This window comes from Trachypithecus francoisi, unplaced genomic scaffold (genome assembly GCF_009764315.1).
Source record: "Trachypithecus francoisi isolate TF-2019V2 unplaced genomic scaffold, Tfra_2.0 Lachesis_group19, whole genome shotgun sequence".
NCBI classification, from domain to species: domain Eukaryota; kingdom Metazoa; phylum Chordata; class Mammalia; order Primates; family Cercopithecidae; genus Trachypithecus; species Trachypithecus francoisi.
Window position 1 is genome coordinate 9,996,735 of NW_022681464.1, and position 20,814 is coordinate 10,017,548.

General features: G+C 46.0%; 1 protein-coding gene across 2 annotated transcripts in view; it reads right to left on the reverse strand.

The window, feature by feature from the left end:
• SLC14A2 (solute carrier family 14 member 2) overlaps positions 1 to 20,814 on the reverse strand; it is a 70,457-nt gene that overhangs the window by 11,380 nt on the left and 38,263 nt on the right. For both annotated transcript variants that reach the window (XM_033177868.1, XM_033177869.1), the window contains exons 11-16: positions 6,719 to 6,841; positions 4,410 to 4,492; positions 3,519 to 3,678; positions 2,603 to 2,792; positions 2,178 to 2,306; positions 1,135 to 1,327 (exon numbers count right to left, since the gene is read on the reverse strand). In XM_033177868.1, the coding sequence (XP_033033759.1) occupies positions 1,135 to 1,327; positions 2,178 to 2,306; positions 2,603 to 2,792; positions 3,519 to 3,678; positions 4,410 to 4,492; positions 6,719 to 6,841 (878 nt within the window). The remainder of the gene's footprint in view (positions 1 to 1,134; positions 1,328 to 2,177; positions 2,307 to 2,602; positions 2,793 to 3,518; positions 3,679 to 4,409; positions 4,493 to 6,718; positions 6,842 to 20,814) is intronic.

Sequence of the window (20,814 nt, forward strand, 5' to 3'; positions counted from 1 at the left end):
TTGCTAAATACTGGTGCTTCTCAGTGTAAATTCAGGGCTCTTTCTACTACACCACGCTGTTGCTTACTGTGGAAGGCTAAGAGAAATGAGGCATCATTATTTCAGAGAAAGTTCCTTCAACAAGCCCAAGTGACTTTGTGGTCAGATGATGAGTTGCCAATAACGAAGTCTCAGAGTGAGCGCCAGACTGTGGGGCCGTTTCATGTAACGGAAAGTAGGAGGGCCTCGGAGAAAACATGCCTAGTTAGATAAGACGGCTGGCTAATGGGCACATTTCTCCAGGCTGACTTAATGCTGTCAGTGCAGCTTCTTCTTAATCACCTTGGCTGACTTCCAGAGGTCAGGATTATATACAGAATATTTACTAAAAAAAACTTTAAAAGCTCTGTTATATGTTTCTTAATGAAAGAACACCTGTGCTTTAAAACCAACAGCGTGGTGTAGTAGGAAGAGCCCTGAGTTTACACTGAGAAGCACCAGTATTTAGCAAGCAAACTATTTGATTCTGGGGTTTTTGTTTTTGTTTTGGAGATAGAGTCTCATGGAGTGCAGTGACACAATCACAGCTCACTGCAGCCTCAGACTCCTGGGCTCAAGAGATCCTCCCACCTCAGCCTTCTGAGTAGCTGGGACTACAGACATGTGCCACCAGGCCCAGCTTTGGCGAGTGAAGGGAATAAACTCTGGAGGTTGGAACAATGACTTCTTAAGCCAATAGATGGTAGCGTGATGTGTACAACTTGAGTGATTCCGTGTGCTTGAATGAAAGAAAATGCACAATGTAAGCTGTAAGCCTCAAAAAGACTTTTTAAACATCCACAAAGAGGAAGTCAGGAGGCTGAAGTTCTAGTCTTGACTTTGCTCCTCCCTAATTGGTTGTAAGACCTAAGGCAGGTCTCTTAACTCAGCCTCAATTTCCTTCTCTGTGCTATCATAAGGTGGGACCAAAACTAGCCCTTTTTGCTGTCAGAAGTAGAAAAGGGTGGCAGCTCATGAGATATGTATGTAGCATGCCTGGTACCACGTAATTGTTAAGAATTATTATTTGTGGATGTTTCTGATGTGCAAAATATGCAAATGCCACTAATATCCAGTGTGGATAGACACTGCCCTTCCTCCTTCCGTGGTACATACCAAGGGCACTTGGACCTCTGACCAGGTGATGTTGGGCGTGGCAGATGCAGGCTGCAGCAGCGTCGTGGGGAAGAAAAGGTTGTAGTGACCCGTGGCTGCCAGGTACAAAGTCACAGTGATATTGAAGGGCAGTGTGAAGACTGGGAGGTCCCACTTGCTGAAGATGGTACCCAGGGCGCTGGAGAGGATGGGGCTGATGGCAGAAGCATGAGAGATGCTGGTCAGGAAACCGCCTGGTCATAACACTAGACTGCTGCAGTGGGGGCTCCCTGTGCCTTCCTAGAGAAAAGCAGCCTGCTGGGTATTCTCTGGAGCCTGACTGGCTCTGAGCAGGTCTTTTCCCGGGCCTCTTCCTCCCACAGTGACAGGGTGGGGCACCCAAATTCAACTTCAGAAGGAGATATAAGGCAGGTGATCTTAGAACTTCCTTCAGGAGTCCTACAGCTCCATCTCCAGGCATCAGGAGAGAGGGCAGATTGGGGAGGCAGAGGAGAGGGAATCACATTCGTTCAACAGATGTTTTTTGAGTGGCCATGTGCATTGGCTTTGTGGCCAGGGTGCCCTGTGTTTTCTCAACATGGGGTAGAGCAGGCACTGAGGGCTTACCTGTGGCTGGGCCTTCAGCCTACCCTGGGAGGTGGTTTTGGTCTGCACAGGAGTGCCAAGGATTTAGAAAAGCTGAGGTGGGGGAGGGTTGAAAAGATTTCCAGAAACTGACAGGACCCTATAGTGCAGCTCTTAACCAATGTGGGCCTCAGTTTCTTTCTCTGTGCTCTCGCAGGATGAGACCAAAAACCCTTTAGATCTTAAAAAAAAAAAAAAAAAAAGAATACTAAAGAGTGGTCACTAATGGGATACTGTGTATAGACCTAGCATGAGGCTGCCATGGTATAAACTTAGTCATTATTTTCAGTGGGCATTTCTGATGTGCAAGCTAAATACATCCCACTTTAGCATCACGTTTAGACAGACGGTCATGGGGTTGGGATGAAAAGGTTGGTGGCCTTTGATATGAACCCATAACCCCTCAAAAGCAAACTTACCAAGACATGGACATGATGATGACGGGGAGCAACAGCCACCAGTAGTAGTCACCTTTGTCTGAGAACACGGCCATCAGCAGCCCCACCAGCACCCCATTGTAGCCGTGAAGTCCTGCCGCGATGGCTGACCTGGCAGGAGAGGGAGGGGCAGGTGGAGCAGGGGCTTCCCCAGGGCCTTTTACATTTTCCTATTGAGGCAGATTCTTTTTACCTGGGACCTGACTACATACACCTTCAAACAGACCACCCTTCTGGGAGTGGGGAGGGAAGACAACCCTATGTTGCTATGACAAAACCAGGGAACAGTCATTTTTAGTTATCAGTGTCCTTATTTTGAGGGTTTCTGAGCTGGGAAGAGGGAGAATGGTCCCTATGGGGAGTGACTTCTTGGCCGCATGCTTGGACCCTGAGCCTCTGGGACTTACTTGTCTTGATTCAGGATGAGGGCTGTCAAGGTGGACATGATGGTACCCAGGCAGCCTGAGATGGCCCACCAGGGGTTCTGGATGAAGAGGCCGAGGATGATGAGGATGCCGCTGAGGGGGTTGTTCACAAACATCACTTGAGATGTGCCTCGGAGGACCCAATCAAAGAACTGGAACACTGGGGACTTGTCTGAAATGGAAGCAGGGCAGGAAGTAGGCAAGCGCTCTGTGTGGGCGGCCGTAGGTGGGCAGGCAGAGGGTGTGAGGGAATCTGGATATCCAAAGTGGGTTTGCAGAGAGCCTGTCACCTGCTGTCACCTGCCACCAAAGACGGTAAATAAAGAACCCAAGAGAGCATCTGACTGCCAAGAAAACTCTTGAGGCCCATCTCAGCCAGATGTGACCTTCAGGTTGGTTTTCTGGCAGGGGGATTAGGTGCCCTGAGCTGTCTCTGTCCCCTGTGGTGGTACTATGAATTTTCAAGAAAATGTTCTTGCTGCATAGAGGGCATTAAACCCATGGGCTGAGCTCTGGAAAGAGTGCTAAGGAGAACCTATTGGCATAGTAGACACAGTTCTCCCATGAGCCATCCAGATGGTGTTTTTCTAGAATGCTGGCTCTAGAATCCCAATGTGAAAAACACCCATCTGCAATATTTAGATGGGATATTTGAGATACCAGAACTGTTATGTTCAGCAATGAGAGCTCATGAGCTCACACTCTTACACATATTGCTATTTATATTCCAAGAGGCTGTATGTCTGTTATAACAGCAGAACTCCCAGCTTTCAGGAAAGACCACAGTAACAGAGGGCAGTCTAGTCTATAGGGAACCCCCATGGCAATGGGTTTCCTGGCGATGGGTGGAGGTGACCTTTTTAGGGTCAGGGTCAGTGTTGCTCTCATAAAATTTTACCTTTGAGTCCCTCTCCACACTCCTTCATCTCTCCTGTGATGTAGCTGAGGGCTTTGCTAACCCTTTTCCCACCAGCAACCATAGAACTCCAAAGCCAGGATGTCTCGGAAATGTTTGTTTCCACTTGTATCTCAGAGCTCTCCTCCATGGTGTCCAGATCCTGTCCAGGACAGAGATAGGCAAGAGTCTCCCACATTCGGTGGTTCTTACACTGAGAATTCATGCTCGTGGTCACTCAGGGACCAAGTAAGATTGTCATTTGGTATTTCATTAAATTACTATTTAACGTTCTCCCTGTTTCTATAGATTAGACTGTCTTTTGTTTGACACATTACGTCATCTAATAGGTTAACTACCGTGAGGCACAATAAGATAACATCTTGACTCTCATTCTGTAGATAAGGACTCTGGCATGTGGAGGCTCTCATTTTTGAAGGTCAAGGTCAAACAGCAGAACTGAGTTAACCACATATTTTTAGTCTTTTTTTTTTTTTTTTTTTTAAAAAAAAAACCATTAATAGTCTTTCAAGAAGAAATGACTTTCTCCCTGGCATGTCCAGTCTTTAAGATAACTGTTCATAAACATAAGGGTATGAAATTGAACATGTGAAGATTCTGATTTTGAAAACAGGCACCAGCTTATTTCCTAAATGCTTGAATACTGGGTTTAAAGGAAGCCTGATAATAATTCAAATAAAAGGAATATGAAAAGTCACAAAGTAAACTGTGAAAGAGACATTTTTGTCCCAGGTAATTACATTTCAGAAAATATGAAGGCAAGAAAAGTTTGCCTAAATTGGAGAACCTTGTTTACAGCTCTCAGCTCCCTCATCTGCTGTGGACTCTGTGACTGCAGGGCGCTGTCCCTGATTCAGGACACTCAGTACTCACAGGCAGCTCCACTGTGGGCTTCTGGCGTTGACAGCGAAATGGGTCTTTGGTTTGTCTCTCCTGATGTTCGCCTTTTCCAAACACTGGAGTTAGAAGGAAAGAGGACCATCAATTAGGACACCTCTACTCTGGCACCTCAGAAGCGAATGTCCTGCAAGGCTCAGGTGTTAGACTAAGCAGTATTTCCTGTTTCTCCTGAGGAAGCACAGAATCATGGAGCCTTGCAGCAGCTTGAAGCCTCTTTTGTTCTTTTACTGGTCATGGATCCATCTGGGCCCTCGCTTTGGGGAAAAAAGTATACATCTTCATATAAACAGGGCATTTTACAAGGAATTTAGGGAGCTCAGAGATTCCACTATTAATTAAGAAGCCCTCATTTAGCTCAACCTTGATATTTTTTAGATGAGAAAACAGCAGCCTGGAGAGACAGTGACTTGTGCTTGATCCCGGAATCCAGGGTTCTTTCTCCTGTTCCACATGGAGAACTTGCAGGTGAACAAACAAAACAAAACAAACAAACAAACAAAAGAAACTTGGATGTTGTTGAAGCCCTTCACTCCCTGTTCATAAAGTATTAAGCTGCCTGAGCCATAAGCCATGAGCCATGCATGATCTGTGTTTGAATTTGCCCATGATTCTCCTCACCTGGATGACCTCAGGCTGTTCTGTTTTTTGTTGTTGTTTGTTTTGTTTTTTAAGGTATTGTAGTAGCAATGGCTGGTGGGATTAGGAACAAGAGACATCCATGTAATCTCTTGAAGCAGATTTTGGCAAGCCTTTGTAATTCTAGAAAACTCTTGTAATGTGTATCTAAACATTTTTTATTATTACAGGTTACTTTTAGAGACGACCAATTTCAGTAGGGTATTGTGCATCATGAAAGATGTTCAGGCCATTGGAAGTTTCCGTCTTGATGCTTTGGTTCCCTCCTGTGGTCAAGTGTGAGAATAGCAGGCTGGGCTCTGACCCTGTGTTTTCAGACTGAATTGCCTGTTGCCCCGTTCTGCACTCATGAGTCATCAGGGTGTCAAAACACTAGAAGGGATATATCAAAGGCACTGAGTTCCCACTTCTGAAGGGGCAGGGACTGTAGATACCAGTATGGTTAGGAGGTGACCCCATTCAGGAGAAACAAATTCACTTTGAAAGCTTTGAAAGGAAGAGTAGGAAGCAGAGAGGATCACTTGAACTTGGAGCCCTGTGTGTGTGATATCCCCCCCGACCCGCAGCTTCTGTCTGAAGCTCCTCTCTGCCTGCCAGTGCTGCAGGGCTCTCTACTATGTTCTCCCCAATCCCAGCCCCTGTCCTAAGACGATGTTAGGAGGACGTTATGAAGCCTTTGAGGCAAACCATGGTCTCTTCCACACTCTGCGGGGAAACCCTTGTCAAAGACAAACTCCTGAGCTACAGGGGCCCTTGAGATATGCAATGTCCTTGGCAATCCCCACTCCACCTCATGTGTTTTCCCATAGTCATTCCAGGTCCAGTTCTCTGGGCTGGCTGACTTGTAGTATGAAATGATGAGACTTGGAGGAACTGGAGGAAGAAGGTCACTCAGGCATCTTCTGGGGAGCATGAGATGTTGCACTAATTCGGGAGTCACTTTCATTCCAACAGTGGACTTAGTCTGCTGTGTGACTCTGGGCAATGCTGCCCCCCTCTCTGGGGATTGGGGGTAGGATTAGCTTGTCCCTGTGTCCTGGATCTTCATGAGGCTGCTCCAGCCTTGCAACTGGTTGAGGAAATCTCCCCAGACTCCTCCCTGTTTGCTGCCACATGTTCTCAGCTTCCAAGTCCAAGTTTCTGGCCTCCACTTATTCAGCTTTAGCGGCCCTTGGATACCCTCTTCCTGGCCTTTGGCAGCCCTTTCCCCACCATGGGTCTCTACCTGTGCCCTTGGCCTCCCCACCATTGCCATAGGTGAGAACTTTTCATCTATAGCCTCCTAGACCAGTGGTTTTGGATTTGCTGGCAAATTGGAATCTCCTGGAGAGCTTTAAAAGCTCCTCATGCCCACCCAGGCTGCTCCCCAGATGAATTAAATGGATGAGATGCAGGTGGTTCCAATGTGCAGCTGAGTTGAGACCCCGGAAGCTAACTGCCTGTCCCAGCTTCAACCTCTCGGATACCCAGGGGGCATCCAGACACATCCGGGGAACTGTGGCCTTGGTCAGAGGTCAGGTATGAGAGGTCAAGTCTGACTCCAGCGGGTCTCCCCACCACTCTGTGAAGCAGGTATTGCCATTGTCCCTGTTTTATTAGAGACTAGGAAGGCAGGGATCCAAGCGCGAGGGGGAGGAAATGCACACCTTTGCTCCTCTTCCGAATGGATGACCGCTCGATGTGAAATACACTCCTGTGCTCGCACAGCACAGCCTCCGGGGCCTCCTCCACCTTTGGGCCTGCTGTGCGTGGCTGCTCCCCACTGCCTCCTAGCCAGGGGCAAAACAAGACAGGTCAGTGTCCCACCTGGTCCACACCTGAGAGCGCCAAGCCAAGAGCCAGGAAAAATCACACAGATGCTGGAAAGGAGAGAGCGATGAAGCCTTAAGCTGGAGTAGTAATTGTATCAGTCTCCGCATAAAACACTTAGCTCTCTATTTCTCCCATTAAAACTTCTGCTTCCTCTCCCCACAGTAACCCAAGTTATAGCCCATCAAGAGATGGATGAGCAGCTTGCCTTATTTCTCCAGCAAGGAAGCACTCTAAGACCCACTTAACTGCAACTTGCACTGGCATGAGCAGGTGGTAACCAGCGTCTTGGACTTCATCTGTGGCAGGGAGTCCCAAAGCTGCCTGCATGTTAGAATCACCCAGGTGCTTTAAAAAGATGCCTGAACTCCACCCCAGACCAGTTTTTCAAAATTAACATTTTGAATGCCCATGGTATTTAAAAGATGGCTCCAATATGCAGCTTGGGCTGAGAGCTGACATCGGTTCTTGCTACTCAAAGTGTGGTCCCTGGACCAGCAGCATTAGCATCATCTGCCTGGGAGCTTGTTAGAAATGCAGAATCTGAGGCTTTAACCAAGACTGATGGAATCAGAATCTGTATTTTAACAAGATCCAGCGGGAGAATTCTGTGCTTATTAAAGTTTGACCAATACCAATTTATGGGGAGCTAGGAGTCCTGAGTCTGTGATCACCTGCAAGAAGCTCTCTGCTGTACCTTATTATCTTCAATTTTCACACTATCAGGAGAGCAGAGCACTCTTACCACTTGGCTAGGGTTTCTCAGTGTGTGGATCAACAACTGACAGCATTGAATTACCTTGGTGTCTTGTTAAAGTGCATGCTCCTAGCCCTACTGCCTCACCCCCAGGTCTCCTAACTGGAGAATCTGGCGATCCTGGGGGGTATGCAGTTTTAACTTGTTCTGCTTCGGGCTCCAGTACACACTAGAGTTACATGGTCCAACAGCTGCTTGGAACAGTAGAAAACATTCACACTGTTACATCTGTACACTTTCTGGGTTGACTCACTTGGCCCTTTCAGTAGTGCCTTGAACAGAACGGGCACTATATATTATCACTAAAAGGAGGAAAATGGAGGCTCAGAGTGATTTCTTTAGTGTCCTATAAATGGTGAGTCACGTGACTCAGCTCCCAATCCTTTTCTCTGCATTTTTGCTACTCAGAGTCTGGTTTGTGGACCAGGGAGCTTGCTTGGAATTCAGAGTCTCAGGCCCCACCCCAGAACTACTCAATTTGAATTGGCTTTTAACAAGATCTCCAGCTGATTCATGGGCATATGAAAGCTGGAAAGCACTGAGGTAGTTCACACTGCTTATGTAGAAACAACTTTGGCAAAGCTCAGAACATAGCAGGGCCAACAACTAGAGAGTCTGTGGTGCATGCATGATTAAGGAAAGCAGGTCTTGTCTACACCTTTTTTTTTTTTTTTCCTAAGACAGAGTCTTGTCACCTAGGCTGGAGTATAGTGGCACAATGTCAGCTCACTGCAACCTCTGCCTGCTGGGTTCAGGCAATTCCCTACCTCAGCCTTCCAAGTAGCTGGGATTACAGGTGCCCACCACCATGCCTGGCTAATTTTTGTATTTTTAGTAGAGACAGGGTTTCACCATCTTGGCCAGGCTGGTCTTGAACTCCTGACCTCGTGATCCACCTATCTGGGGTTCCCAAAGTGCTGGGAGTACAGGCATGAGCTACAGCGCCCAGCCTTGTCTATATTTTCATGCTGAAAGTTAACACACCTGATCACGTCCCTTCCCTCTGGCTCAGGATAGAGAAGCAGCTACTGTTTCAGCATCCTGTCCAGGGGTCAGCGTTGAGCTATAACTCCCAAGGCTGAGAAGTGCCCCTCTACTCTGCACTTCAGAGACACCTGGAGTGTCAACTTGTCCTGGGATGCCTGTGCAGGCAGGGTTCATGCAGGATGAGAACTGAGGGGTATCATTGCATCGCCTGACCAAGCAGGGCATTCTCCCATAGTGCCATTCCCCCATAGTGCCATTCCCCAGAGCACATCTGCCAGACTGGGAAGGCACCTCTGCCTGTCTACTGCTTCTTGTTCCTCATATGCCAAGTGTTTCCTACCCCAGTCATCCCCTTGGTAATCCTAGTTTGACCTTAGAATCATAAACTCAGAACTGAATGGGAGTTTCAAGATCACAGTTCACCTTCCTCATTCAGAGAAATTAACTCACCCAAATCATACAGTTCATAATCATGGCAAAGCTAGGAATTGCACTTGGGTCTCTCAGTTCCTAATTCACTGCTCTTTCCACCCTGATGCTGCATTATATTGAATGGCACAGACCTGTTTGGTGCAAGAAAGGAGTTTTCCTTTTAGTCTAGGGCCTGAACCTGGATATCAGAGGGCATGACAGACATCATTTACTAACCAGTGTTATTCTTCATATATCCAAAGAGGTACTCCAGTTTAACAAAATAAGGCAACATCTACCTGGAAAGTTATTGGTTGTTAAGATACTCCAGATTTGTCCACTGAGGAGTCAGCCATAGTAACACAGGTGGAGAGTGCTGGGCTTGCTTGTGGAAGATCTTTGGGTGGGTGAGTGGGTGGGTAGGTGATTGCCCTGGCAGAGCTGACAGATGGCTACAGAAGGCCAGTGGCTCAGCCTCCACTCCCTGATTCTTCACAGTTAGCAGCCCAGATTCTGCGCTATGTGTTCCCAGAGTTGATGGCCCAGCTGCAAAAATCAAAAACAAAAAGTACCTTTCTCACGTGGCTAAGACTGGAGTGCTGGGCTATAGACCACCCAGGGAGGGCAGCAGCTCCTCACGATGTGGCAGCCAAGAGTTGAGAACAGGAGAGGGGAACAGATGCCACAAAGAAGATTAGAGATAAAATAGCAAACTTCTCAAGGCTGTGCAAACACTTACAGTGAAGGTGATAGCAATTTACCACTGGCCTCTGGGACAAATTCTTAGGACTTTCATCATGGATAAAGACACTTTCAAGAATGTTATGAACATGTCTATCAAATGTTTAGAAATGAGATGTGCCATTGGTGAGGTGGGGAGAAAAGAAAACAATAACGCTGGCTGGGAACCAAAGTCACTAATTTCTGCATGGTGTTTTGCAAGTCACATAATCCCATTGACAGTTTCCTCAATGGCAGGCATGAAATTCTCCCAGAAAGAAATATACAGACCCTGTAGGGTTGACCTTGCAAACCCAAACTGTAAATGATGACAGATATCTCAGGGGTACCTACCATTTCTTTCTCATATTGTTATGGAGATGAGATAATGCTTATAAAATGCTCTGGAAAGCAACTTTGCAGTGTTCACACATTAGGTATCTCCTGAGGGAGGACACATTCCTCTGATGGAACTAGGCCCCTCTGCTCCAGGCAAGATAGCTCCTTATCCTTAGGTCACACCTGGCATTTTACACCTACCTGTACTGACTCTTACCTTGCTAAGAGTTAATTATGTGTTCTTGACTATCACCTTTATATTATGGTGAGATCTTTGACAGCTAGGATTATGCCATTTTACCTTGGCCCCCCACTAACTATCATGAATCTGGTATACTTGTTGGTACTCAGAAGTGTTTGTTGAACACATTAGCGAGGGATAATTATCCTATGACATTTTAATATTTTTTTGAGACAGGGTCTTGCTTTGTTGTCCAGGCTGGAGTGCAATGGTCCAATCATAACTCACTGCAGCCTGAAACTCTTGAACTCGAGTGATCCTCCCACCTTAGCCTCCTGAATAGTTGGGACTACAAGCATGCCTCACCATGCATAGCTAATTATTATTATTATTATTATTATTGTTAGTTTTTGGTAGAGCCAGGGTCTCATCATGTTGACCAGTTTGGTCTCAAACTCCTGGGTTCAAGTGATCCTCCTGCCTCGGCCTCCCAAAGTGCCAGGATTACAGGCATGAGCCACAACATCCAGCCTGCATTTTAATTTCTGAATAGCATAATGGACAAAGTCATTAGATATTTCAGGGTATAAACAAGTTTTAAAAAATAATGTATCTTAGGGTAAATGTTAAATGTTTGATAGACATTGAAATACAGATGAGAGTCCTTCATAGGCTGAAAAAAGTTATAGCTGAATTGTGTACGATTTTGGAAATTGCAGGGCAAGGACTGATTATTTCTAGTGTTATTTGGATAAAAGAGTAGAAGTTTATAGATGGTGATATAATGGTTGGTCATTTATGATCAACTAACCAGAAACCTAGGAGCTCTTAAAGAGTAGCTAGAAGAACTCAATTAATGAAAGACAAGAAAATAGGCTATTGAAGGTGGGGATCTGGCTCCCTGTGATTTATTTTGGTTGCTAAGATATTACATAGGTCCATTCCATCTGGCTGTGAAACCCTAAGCTCTTTGAGATGGAACTGGGCATTCTATAGCTCAAGAGTAAATTTTGTTTACAATAAGCACTCAATAATTGCCTTAATCACTTTTTTCACTCCCCTCCCCACCTCCAATACCATGGCGCACATAGAAAATAGTATTTGTACAGCATGGTGCAGTAAACAGATGATGTTTATGGCCACAGGGCCTGGGCCCAGGAACTCTACCACAGTACCTGGCTGCTTGGAGGTGAGGGGTAGCTCTCTTGGGCAGTTACACGCATGTCCTGGAAAAGCTGTGGGTGAGCCTCAGAAGCTGAGTAACTCCTCGGCATGCCTGTCTGGTGTAGGGGCTGCTGTCCTCTCCTCTAACTAGCCTTATTAAGTGTCCAGGTGCATGTAGCTTCACCCTGGGGGCCATTCAGGACCATTTGAGGGGCACAGTCCCTGCCCTCGAGGATTGCCATCATCCTGTGTTTTAACAGGCAGGAGGCCAATGGTGCTTTCTTCTCTTGACTCAGGGAAGGAAAGAACAGTTATGAGCCATGATGGTTTTCTCAGGAACACTTTCCTTGGGAGAAGTGATCTTGAAGTACTCGTGCCTCTGACTCATGCCAACTGTTCAAATATCAGTGGTTCAAAAAAAAAAAGATTTCATAGAAGCGCCCACTGGTGAAATAAAGTTATAACTTATTACAATTTCTTTGAGAGGAACAAAATAAACCTAAATCATATGTGACTTCTTTCAGAGGGGAAATAATTACCCTCTTTCTGAAAATCAACCTTTACCCAAACAGGTCCCTGCCTCTACACTTTCTGTGACTTGTCTTTCTCAGGTTTGTTTTTTTTTTTTTTGAGTTGGAGTTTTGCTGTGTCACCCAGGCTGGAGTGCAGTGGCACGATCTCGGCTCACTGCAACTTCCACCTTCCGGGTTCAAGCAGTTCTCCTGTCTCAGACTCCCAAGTAACTGGGACTACAGGTGTGTGCCACTACACCTGGCTAATTTTTACATTTTTAGTAGAGACAGGGTTTCACTATATTGGTTAGTCTGGTCTCGAACTCCTGACCTCAGGTGATCTGCCCACCTCTGCCTCCCAAAGTGCTAGGATTACAGGCATGAGCCACTGCACCCAGCCCTTTCTCAGGTTTTGAACAGGATTTACTCTCTCCTGGGGGCGAATTGATGTTGTCCATTTTTCAGTAGCAATGTCCAACATAAGGAGCACAAGAAGCCACCATCAAGACCTACTTGCCATCCCTCCCCAGCTTCCTTGGCCTTCCAGCTTCCTGATCTGTTGTTTGTGGACAGACCCACACATCGCAAGGCAATGTCCTGGCTGCAATACCAGAACCACTTTCTTTGAAGTGACACATCATATATAATTTGATCTTTTTTTTTTCTCTCTACAACCAGTTCTATGCTTTGATTGACTATGCTTTGGCCACAGTTTGGGTAAATGTTTCCCCGCATGGAAGTTGAGCTTTGCACTAAGACTTGTAATTCCTCTGGCTATTCTCTGTGTGTGCGATATGGATACTTGTGGGTGGCAAGTGGGGTGGTACCTTTTTCTGTGAAGTTGTATTTAGTAGAAATTTTCAAAGATCATTCTCTAAACTCTGTAAGGCATTAGATGTTAGAATTGGAAAAGGCTTTGATATGATCTTGTCCAGCTCTCCCATTTTACAGATTTGGAAACTGAGGCCACAAGAAATGGAATGACTTCCCCTAGGCCACACAGCTATTGGCAGAGCTGAGCATAGATAAGACATAGGTCTCTCTTCTCTCATATCTTGTAGTCTAAGATTTATTTCCCTAAACCTTACTCCCCATTAGGGGTTTAGTTTGAATTTCTTGCTTTCTTTTGTTTTTTTGAGACAGAGTCTCGCTCTGTCACCCAGGCTGGAGTGCAGTGGCATGTTCTCGGCTCACTACAACCTCTGCCTCCTGGGTTCAAGCAATTCTCCTGTCTCACCCTCCTGAGTAGCTGGGACTACAGGTGCATGCCACCACTCCCGGCTATTTTTTTTTTTTTTTTTGTATTTTTAGTAGAGACGGGGTTTCACGGTGTTAGCTAGGATGGTCTTGCTCTCCTGACCTCAGGTGGTCCACCCGCCTCTGCCTCCCAAAGTGCTGGGATTACAGGCGTAAGCCATCATGCCCAGCCTAGTGAAAATCTTTCAATTCAACTCTGCTTTGGAATGTAATGGCCAAAGTAGGTATTCTAGAATCAATTTCTCTTTAAACCGTGGCTCCCTTTCCTCAAGAAAAAGCCCAGTCTTCCTGAGACTTCCTATCTGGACCAGGAGGTGGGATGAGAGATGCATGGAATGAAGAGGAAGACCAGGTCCATGGGACACTTGGAGATAAATTACTTGGAAGCTTCAACTTCTTACTCCATTAGCCAATTTTTTTATTTTTAAGAAGGTGGGGGTATAAGTTACTGTTACCTTGAAAGAAGTGAGATTCATCCTCATAGCAAATGCTTTAAACTTTCTCTTCTCCTCCCCACGCAGCTCACTTGTTGGCCAACGGACTAGCCTAAATTTCATTTCTTTCAGTGTCTTTGGCTCATTCCGTGGGGAAGATGTTAATTAGCATAAATGAGTTGATGCCTTATTGAACCTCGTGATACCTGATGATAAAGCCTCATAAATGAAGTTAAAGAGAGTACAATGGTCAGAGCACCCCATCTTTAACTGCGGGACACCTGACTGATTTTTCTCCAGAATGTCTTTGCACTCTTCTCACTGTTCCTACCCTGGCCCACACCCTCAGAATTGCATGTTTATATCATCAGTTTCCCTAATCTTCCCCCTTCCATCCATTCTAAACTTCAGCAGCTAGACCATATTATTATGTCATTCTCTTACTCAGTAACCTACATGGCTCCCTATTGCCAAAAGTATTATGCTCAAATTCCTCTGCCTGGCTTTCCTGATGTTCTTACAACAACTTCATCCTCAAGCCTCACCTGTTTCTTTCCCAATGCACACCATGCCAAGGTGTTCTGCCTTATCACTGGCCCTCTGTGCTCCCTCCATGCCTCTTCTTGCCTAAGTTCTATCCATCTTTCAAGGTCTGCTTTGTGTTCTACTTCCTCCATGAAGCCATCCTTGGCTTATTTGGTCATATGGATGATTCCAGTCCTTGAATTCCCATTGTACTTGCAGAAGGTCCTCTACACTACATCTTTTGAAGTTGGGGCTGCAGTGGAGTTTCCTATTGATAGTTACAATGCACATAACCAGTATTCAATACATACATTCCAATCTAATGAAACTATTTGGAATTAGCAATTCTGTGTAACCAAGTATCCTTTGAGTTTGAGCACTGGCAGAAGGAAACTGAGGCCCAGAGATAAGTGGCATACCTGAGGCCACACCTGGTCAGTTAGGAAGCAAGGTTTTGACCTCTGGTTTTGGATTCTTTACTCCTGCAATGTAGGTGTTTTACAGACAGTTGGAGCCTTCTCAAATGATATCAATGGATTTTCAACTTTTTAAATTAAAAAAATTAAGAATTATTTTGTATCTCAAAGGGAGTTACAAAAGTTACCAAAAATAATGAGCACTGGTGTGTCATCACAATCGCAACACCCCCTGAAAGGCCACTCTTTCATACTCCCTTTCTCCACATGCTCTTCTATGCCTTCTTCTTCACTACCTATGGCAGACATAGCTATGCAGAAGCTATGGCAACCTATGGCAGACGTAGCTAATTGACCCCAGCACTCTTTCCCTATAAGTCTAGATACAGCCTCAGAATCCTTCTCAACACAATGATCTTGAAAGCCAGTACCAATCAGGCACTTTAGAGTAAATGTATTTTTCCCTCTAGCCACACAGAAGGGTGTGGACATTGCATACATTTGAGAGAAGGGGTCTAACGAGGCCAAGGTGGTGATAGTAGGTAGAGGCCTGGCACTACCTACCACATCTGGACACATTCACACCTCACAGGATTGCTTTCCCTCACCAAGTTCACCAAGGCTTATATTCTTTGGTGCTGGTTTTGGAGGATATCACATACTTTACAAGGCTGTCCATTCTCTGATAAGAGAACGTCAATATCCTAGAATGTTGTTCCTTATGGCATGGCTATTTGTCTTCCAGACACATCTGCTGTCAGTGGCTGCACAGAATAGGTCTACAGTAATCTGAGTACGTAGAAGAGGGACAGGAGACAGGTTGTTAGGAGCTGGGATGTTAAGATGTTTGTGGACATGGAGAACCCAGTTCTACTGGTGTTTCTGAGGAAGGGGTATAGGACCTGAGGAGAGAGGCCAAGGAGCCTGGAGCAGAAGCATCTTCCCTGGAAGCTGCAGGTAATGAATCGTGGGCAGAAGGTATTCAGTTCTATCTCATTAGCCAGAGGTGACATCCCAGAGGCCCAACTTGGCACAGTGCTGCCCTGGAAACCAAACTGATGTCATAGCCATGGGTCATAGAGTCATGGGAAGGATGACAAATAACGAGATGGCTCTTCCAGTGGGCGTGTGTGGTGGTGAGGGATTTGAGGGCTGATGGATGAGCCTGGTTTCAGCAGCAGGTGAGCAGGTGAGCAGGAAGTACTCAGGGTTATGAGTTAGGACACGTGGACTTTTGTCCAGCCTCATTTACCACCTGGACAAGTGTCTGGACAAGCTGTGGTTTCCTCATCTATAAAATAAGAGGTTTAAACTATAAATTTTTAAAGGCCTATCCAGCTTGAAGCTTCCAATATATACATTGTCTCTGGCATTCTTAGTAAGGTTCCCACCCCAGGACTGTCTTCCCCAGATGCAGTTCAACAGAAGGAAGAAACAGAACAAGACCAGCCTTTCTTTCTTCTCTTCCTTTGAAGAGTTAAGTGGTCTTGTTGGCTAGGACGTGTACCTGGTTCAGCTCTCTCTCCCAGGACCTCTTACCTGGGCTCCTTTTGATTTCCTGCATGCAGTGGGAGGAATCTAGACCACTGGGACTAGAAAGTAGCAGCTTCCTTCTGATTGGGTGGCGTCTCTGGTCCTCAACTCCAGGTGCTGTGACTTCTCCTAAACACCAGCCTCTTCACCTCCCTGAGCCCTCCAGCTCATCCTCTGGCTGACTTGCTATAAATTCACTAGCTTGCATTCCTTGAACCTGTGCCTGGCGCACGTCTGCCAGTTGAGGAAGGGTACCATGGAGGACCGGGGAGAAGAAAGACAAATGCCCCTTCTCACAAATGCTCACCCATGTCCGCCCAGCCTTCCTGCCAAAAGACTATTTCCTAAACTCCCTGGGGAGGACTAGCTTCAGCTACCATAGTTCCCCCAACCTGGTTGGATCAGGTAGGTAAAGAGGCAGAGCTGGGGACTGTCTGGTAGCTTCTCTCTTGTCCCATAGGTTACCTCCCAGTTGCACCTCTCGTTAGAATTCTTGCTCCAGCATTTGCCTTTAAAGCAATTATTTAAGTGTTATCTCCTCAGGGGGCCAATTTGCCTTCCCACCTCAATAAACTCCCTTAATTCCCCACAGGGGCAGGGCACAGGGGAACAGCATTGCCATCAGCATCTGAATGGAAATTTCTGCACAGCCGGATACTAGATGCTGCCTTTCTAGTTCTATGGAAATTTTCAGACCTTTCTTCCTTCTGATTCCTGCTGACTGGGGCCCTGGGGACCTGGAGGCTTACTGCAGGACCCTCTCAGAGCAAGAAGGTGTGATGAACCCCCACCAGCAGGAAGAACTCTGAGATCTGTACATTAGGGAGCTGGCCATTGCAAGTCCCATGAGGCCATAGGGTCTGGGGGTCTGGAGTTTGGGGAGGGGGCCCAATCCAAACATGTTTTGTTTGGCTTTGTGAGTATGATGGGTCATGCATCAACCCCCAAGCTTTTGCCCTCCCCACTCCACATACACACACTCAGTGGTGGGGTGTGAGGCAGTCTACCCAGGTTCCTAACACTGAGGAAATTAGCTACACCTGAGTAGACAAACTCCCCCGCTGACGTCAAAGGCCCCCTTCCTACCGTGCCAGGCATTTTGGAACTGTTAAAGAGGGGTCCTAATCATGGAGGGCCTTCTGAGGAAGGAAAGCAAACAAAGTGGGTGGGAGGAGCCCAGCAGGCCCCCACATTCCAGGGAGAGGTGGGGAATGGTGTGGAGGGGAGGTCGGTCACCTGCATAGGGGCCTGTCCTTGTGTTGCTAGTTCAGGGCCCATGGCTATCTGCTAGCAACACGGAGCCTTCATGTTTTCCTTGTCCCTGCTGGCTGGCCTGTTGGCTCAGCCCTCACTGCTGTCCCTTGTTCTCTCGCCCTGGCTTCTCCTAAGGGCTCCTGAACTTCTTGAGATGAGCTCACTCCAGCTACCTAAGCATCCACCTACTCCAGACATAACAGGGAGCCACCTGTGAACAATATGTCATTAATTTGAAAAGACAGGAAATGATGACCTTAAGAAGGCTTTCAGGAAGTTCATACACATTCCATTAGCCAAATGGAACTGTGGTTCTTTAAGATGTACTGAGTATCTGTCACACACACTAGACTCAGGATGGGGCAATAAAGTGCTATCTTGGAAAGCAGAAGGCCAAGATGGAATCTTGCCCCCAACAGGTCCTACTAAAGACTGCAGCTCAGATACCAAGGGCTCTTCAAGAGATCAATTTATGCCTACAGACTCTTTATTTGAAGGCTCAACTGGAATTCACTTGCGAACGAGGTTTTCTTCACAATGCTAGTGGCTTCCTTCAATTATACGTTTTCAACCTTACAGAGGGAGGAGGCCTACATTGACCACCAGGAGCTAAACTTGGGGAGGTCAGATCCTCCAAGGGAAAGAGCCCAAGTCCGTATGGAATAAATGCAAGCTGGAGCTGGAAGTTCTCCAAAGGGCTACTTATTTTGCTTCATTCTGCTCCAGCAGCCTGTGCAGCGGTAGAAGGGGGCTGAGAGGTCGTTGTTATCAATTTGCAGAGGGTTAAAAAGGACTTGTCATTTTCTCCCTTGTCCCCTTCTTGGGGTCTTGGAATTTCTAGTTCCACTTGGGGTAGAAGTGCTCCCTGTGGATTCTTTCATTTTTCTCTGAATGACTAGAGACAGGAAAAACCAGGCAAGTAAAAAAAGTCTCATATAAAATGTGAATGCCTTTAAAGTTACCAGATGAGTTTATCGAGTAGAAATCATACCCATACTGAAACTGCCAGTCCCTGCCTGGTTTTAGATTAGAGCTGTCCTCAAGCCATCACAACCTTTATGACCCAAGAAAACTAAGGTCAGGCTCATATAGGAAAGCATGAACAAATGTTCCATGACGTTTGCACACTGGTCTGATATAACCACAAACTCAGGCTGTGAAGACACAGTTTTCTGACAGGCAGATCTTAGAGGGTTGGCCAGAAAGAGAGTCCCTTCAGAGGGGAGAGTGATGGGAAGGAGAAAGTCAATGTGCAGTTGAAGAATGTTGGTCCCCAGCTTTTGTCCATGTAAGCAACCATGTTGAGCATTTTGGTAAAGTGGCCAGAGGGCTAACTGGTCAAGCTCTAGAGAAGTAGTAAAGGCACTTGTGGTATATTTTTGGTACACATGGTCTTCATGTTCTTACCCTTTTACGACCTCAGTGATAACTCCTCTTTATTCCTCCTTGGAAATTCAGGGTCATAGAATCACAGAAAGTTGGAAACTGGAAAAGAGAGGCTGCAGTGGTTATCTGGTCTGGTTAACCACCCAAAACAAGCATCTCCAACTGGCCTGACACCCTGCTCCTGCACTATCAGGGCAGGAATCCTAGGACCTCACAGGACATTATCTCTCAAGCAACTTCCACTGTTAAAAAGCGCCCTTCTCCACTGATTCAAAGTCTGTTTGCTTATCACTCCCACCTACTGCACTCCCTCTGTGCTCTGAAGAAACATTGAACACATTGACTTCTCCCACAATCATTATCTAATACTGCAGACACACACAGTCCTAGCTCTTTCATCTCTTCTCCAAGCCAAACACAACCAGCTTCATCATCATCCTCCCCTGTGAGACGAGGGTGCTCCAGACCCCCATCCATCCAGCTTGGCCACATCTTGCCATGCCCTCCTTTGCCAAAGACTCTCTCGAAATGTGCCACCCATTTTTCTTTGTACTCTTTCTTCCCTTTTCATCAAATCTGTTCTCAGAAATGGCTCCTTTGGCCTAAGATACAAATGATTGAGCATGCTTACTGTGGTACCTTCTCGGGACTATTTACAGCTGAACAGATTTAAAGCCTTAAGTTGAAGGAATGGCTGGGAAGTCTTGGGCAGCAGGTAATGGAAAGATAGGAGATACAAGGGAACAAGGCACTGAAATCTTCCTGGAACCCTTAAAATCATGCCTAAAACACTTTTTAAACAGAAGATTAGCCTGACAAAGTCAGGAGCTCAAGACCAGCCTGGCCAACATGCTGAAACCCCGTCTTTACTAAAAAGTACAAAAAAAAAAAAAAATAGCTGGGCGTGGTGGTGGGTGCCTGTAATACCAGCTACTTGAGAGGCTGAGGCAGGAGAATCGCTTGAACCTGGGAGGTGGAGGCTGCAGTGAGCTGAGATCGCACCATTGCACTCCAGCCTGGGCAACAAGAACAAAACTCTGTCTCAAAAAAAAAAAAAAAAAAAAAAAAAAAAGAGGTAGTGCTGTGACCTTCAGTGGGCTCAGGCAGTCTGCATCCTCATCTTCACCCCAGTGAGACTACTCACCTGGCCTGGTATATTCCCATAAAATGAATTCCTTGCAGGCAGGAGCTGGTCTGATTCTTTCCTGATTTGTTGTCAATCCTGGGGCCTGAGTAACACATTAATAGTTCCTCACGCAATGTCTTCTGGGTGAATGAGCGATAAGGTTAGGCCATGAGGCAGACAGAGCTTCTCAGCTCATGAAAGTTGGCAAATGGCCCTGGGCAGGCTACACAGGGGCCCATCTGTGATGGATTAAGGGGAATGGACAGAAGCTTGGGGCCAGGAGTTGTGAGAAGCTGTATCTGATTTCTGGAGCAAGAGGAGATAGAAAATTTAAAAAAAAAATCATAAGCACACATGGAGATTCTATTTTAGCCCTCATCTCAAAGATTTTCTAAAACTAAAAACATGATATTTAAACTAAAAAAAATCAACTTATCTGTTGAATTGAAGAAAAGAAAGGTTATTGTTGGGACCTAAATCAGTGGTCTGGAAGGTCAAATGGAAGGAATATCTCAAAGCAGAGCAAAAATACAAATGATAAAAATTGTGAAGAAGAACACAAGCAACTTGAAATAGAGATCAAGGAGGCCTATCACATGGATATAGGAGTTCCAGAAACAGAAAAAAGGAAGAGATAGAGGGAAACCGATAATCAAATCTTAGAAGAAAAGTCGCTAAGCTGAAGAAAGACTTGAGCTTGCAGATTAAAAGGCAGGATTGATGAGAAAAGACACACCACAGGCTTAGCTTCATAAAATTCCCGAACTCCGTAGACAAAAAAGACACCTAACAATCATCTAGAAAGAAAGAACAGGTTATTTACAAAGGAAAAAGAATGAGATTGGCACCAGATTTCTCATGTGTAACACCCAAAAGCCAGAAAATGAAGGAACAACATCTAGAGACCACTGAGGGGAGAGACTGCAGGGCA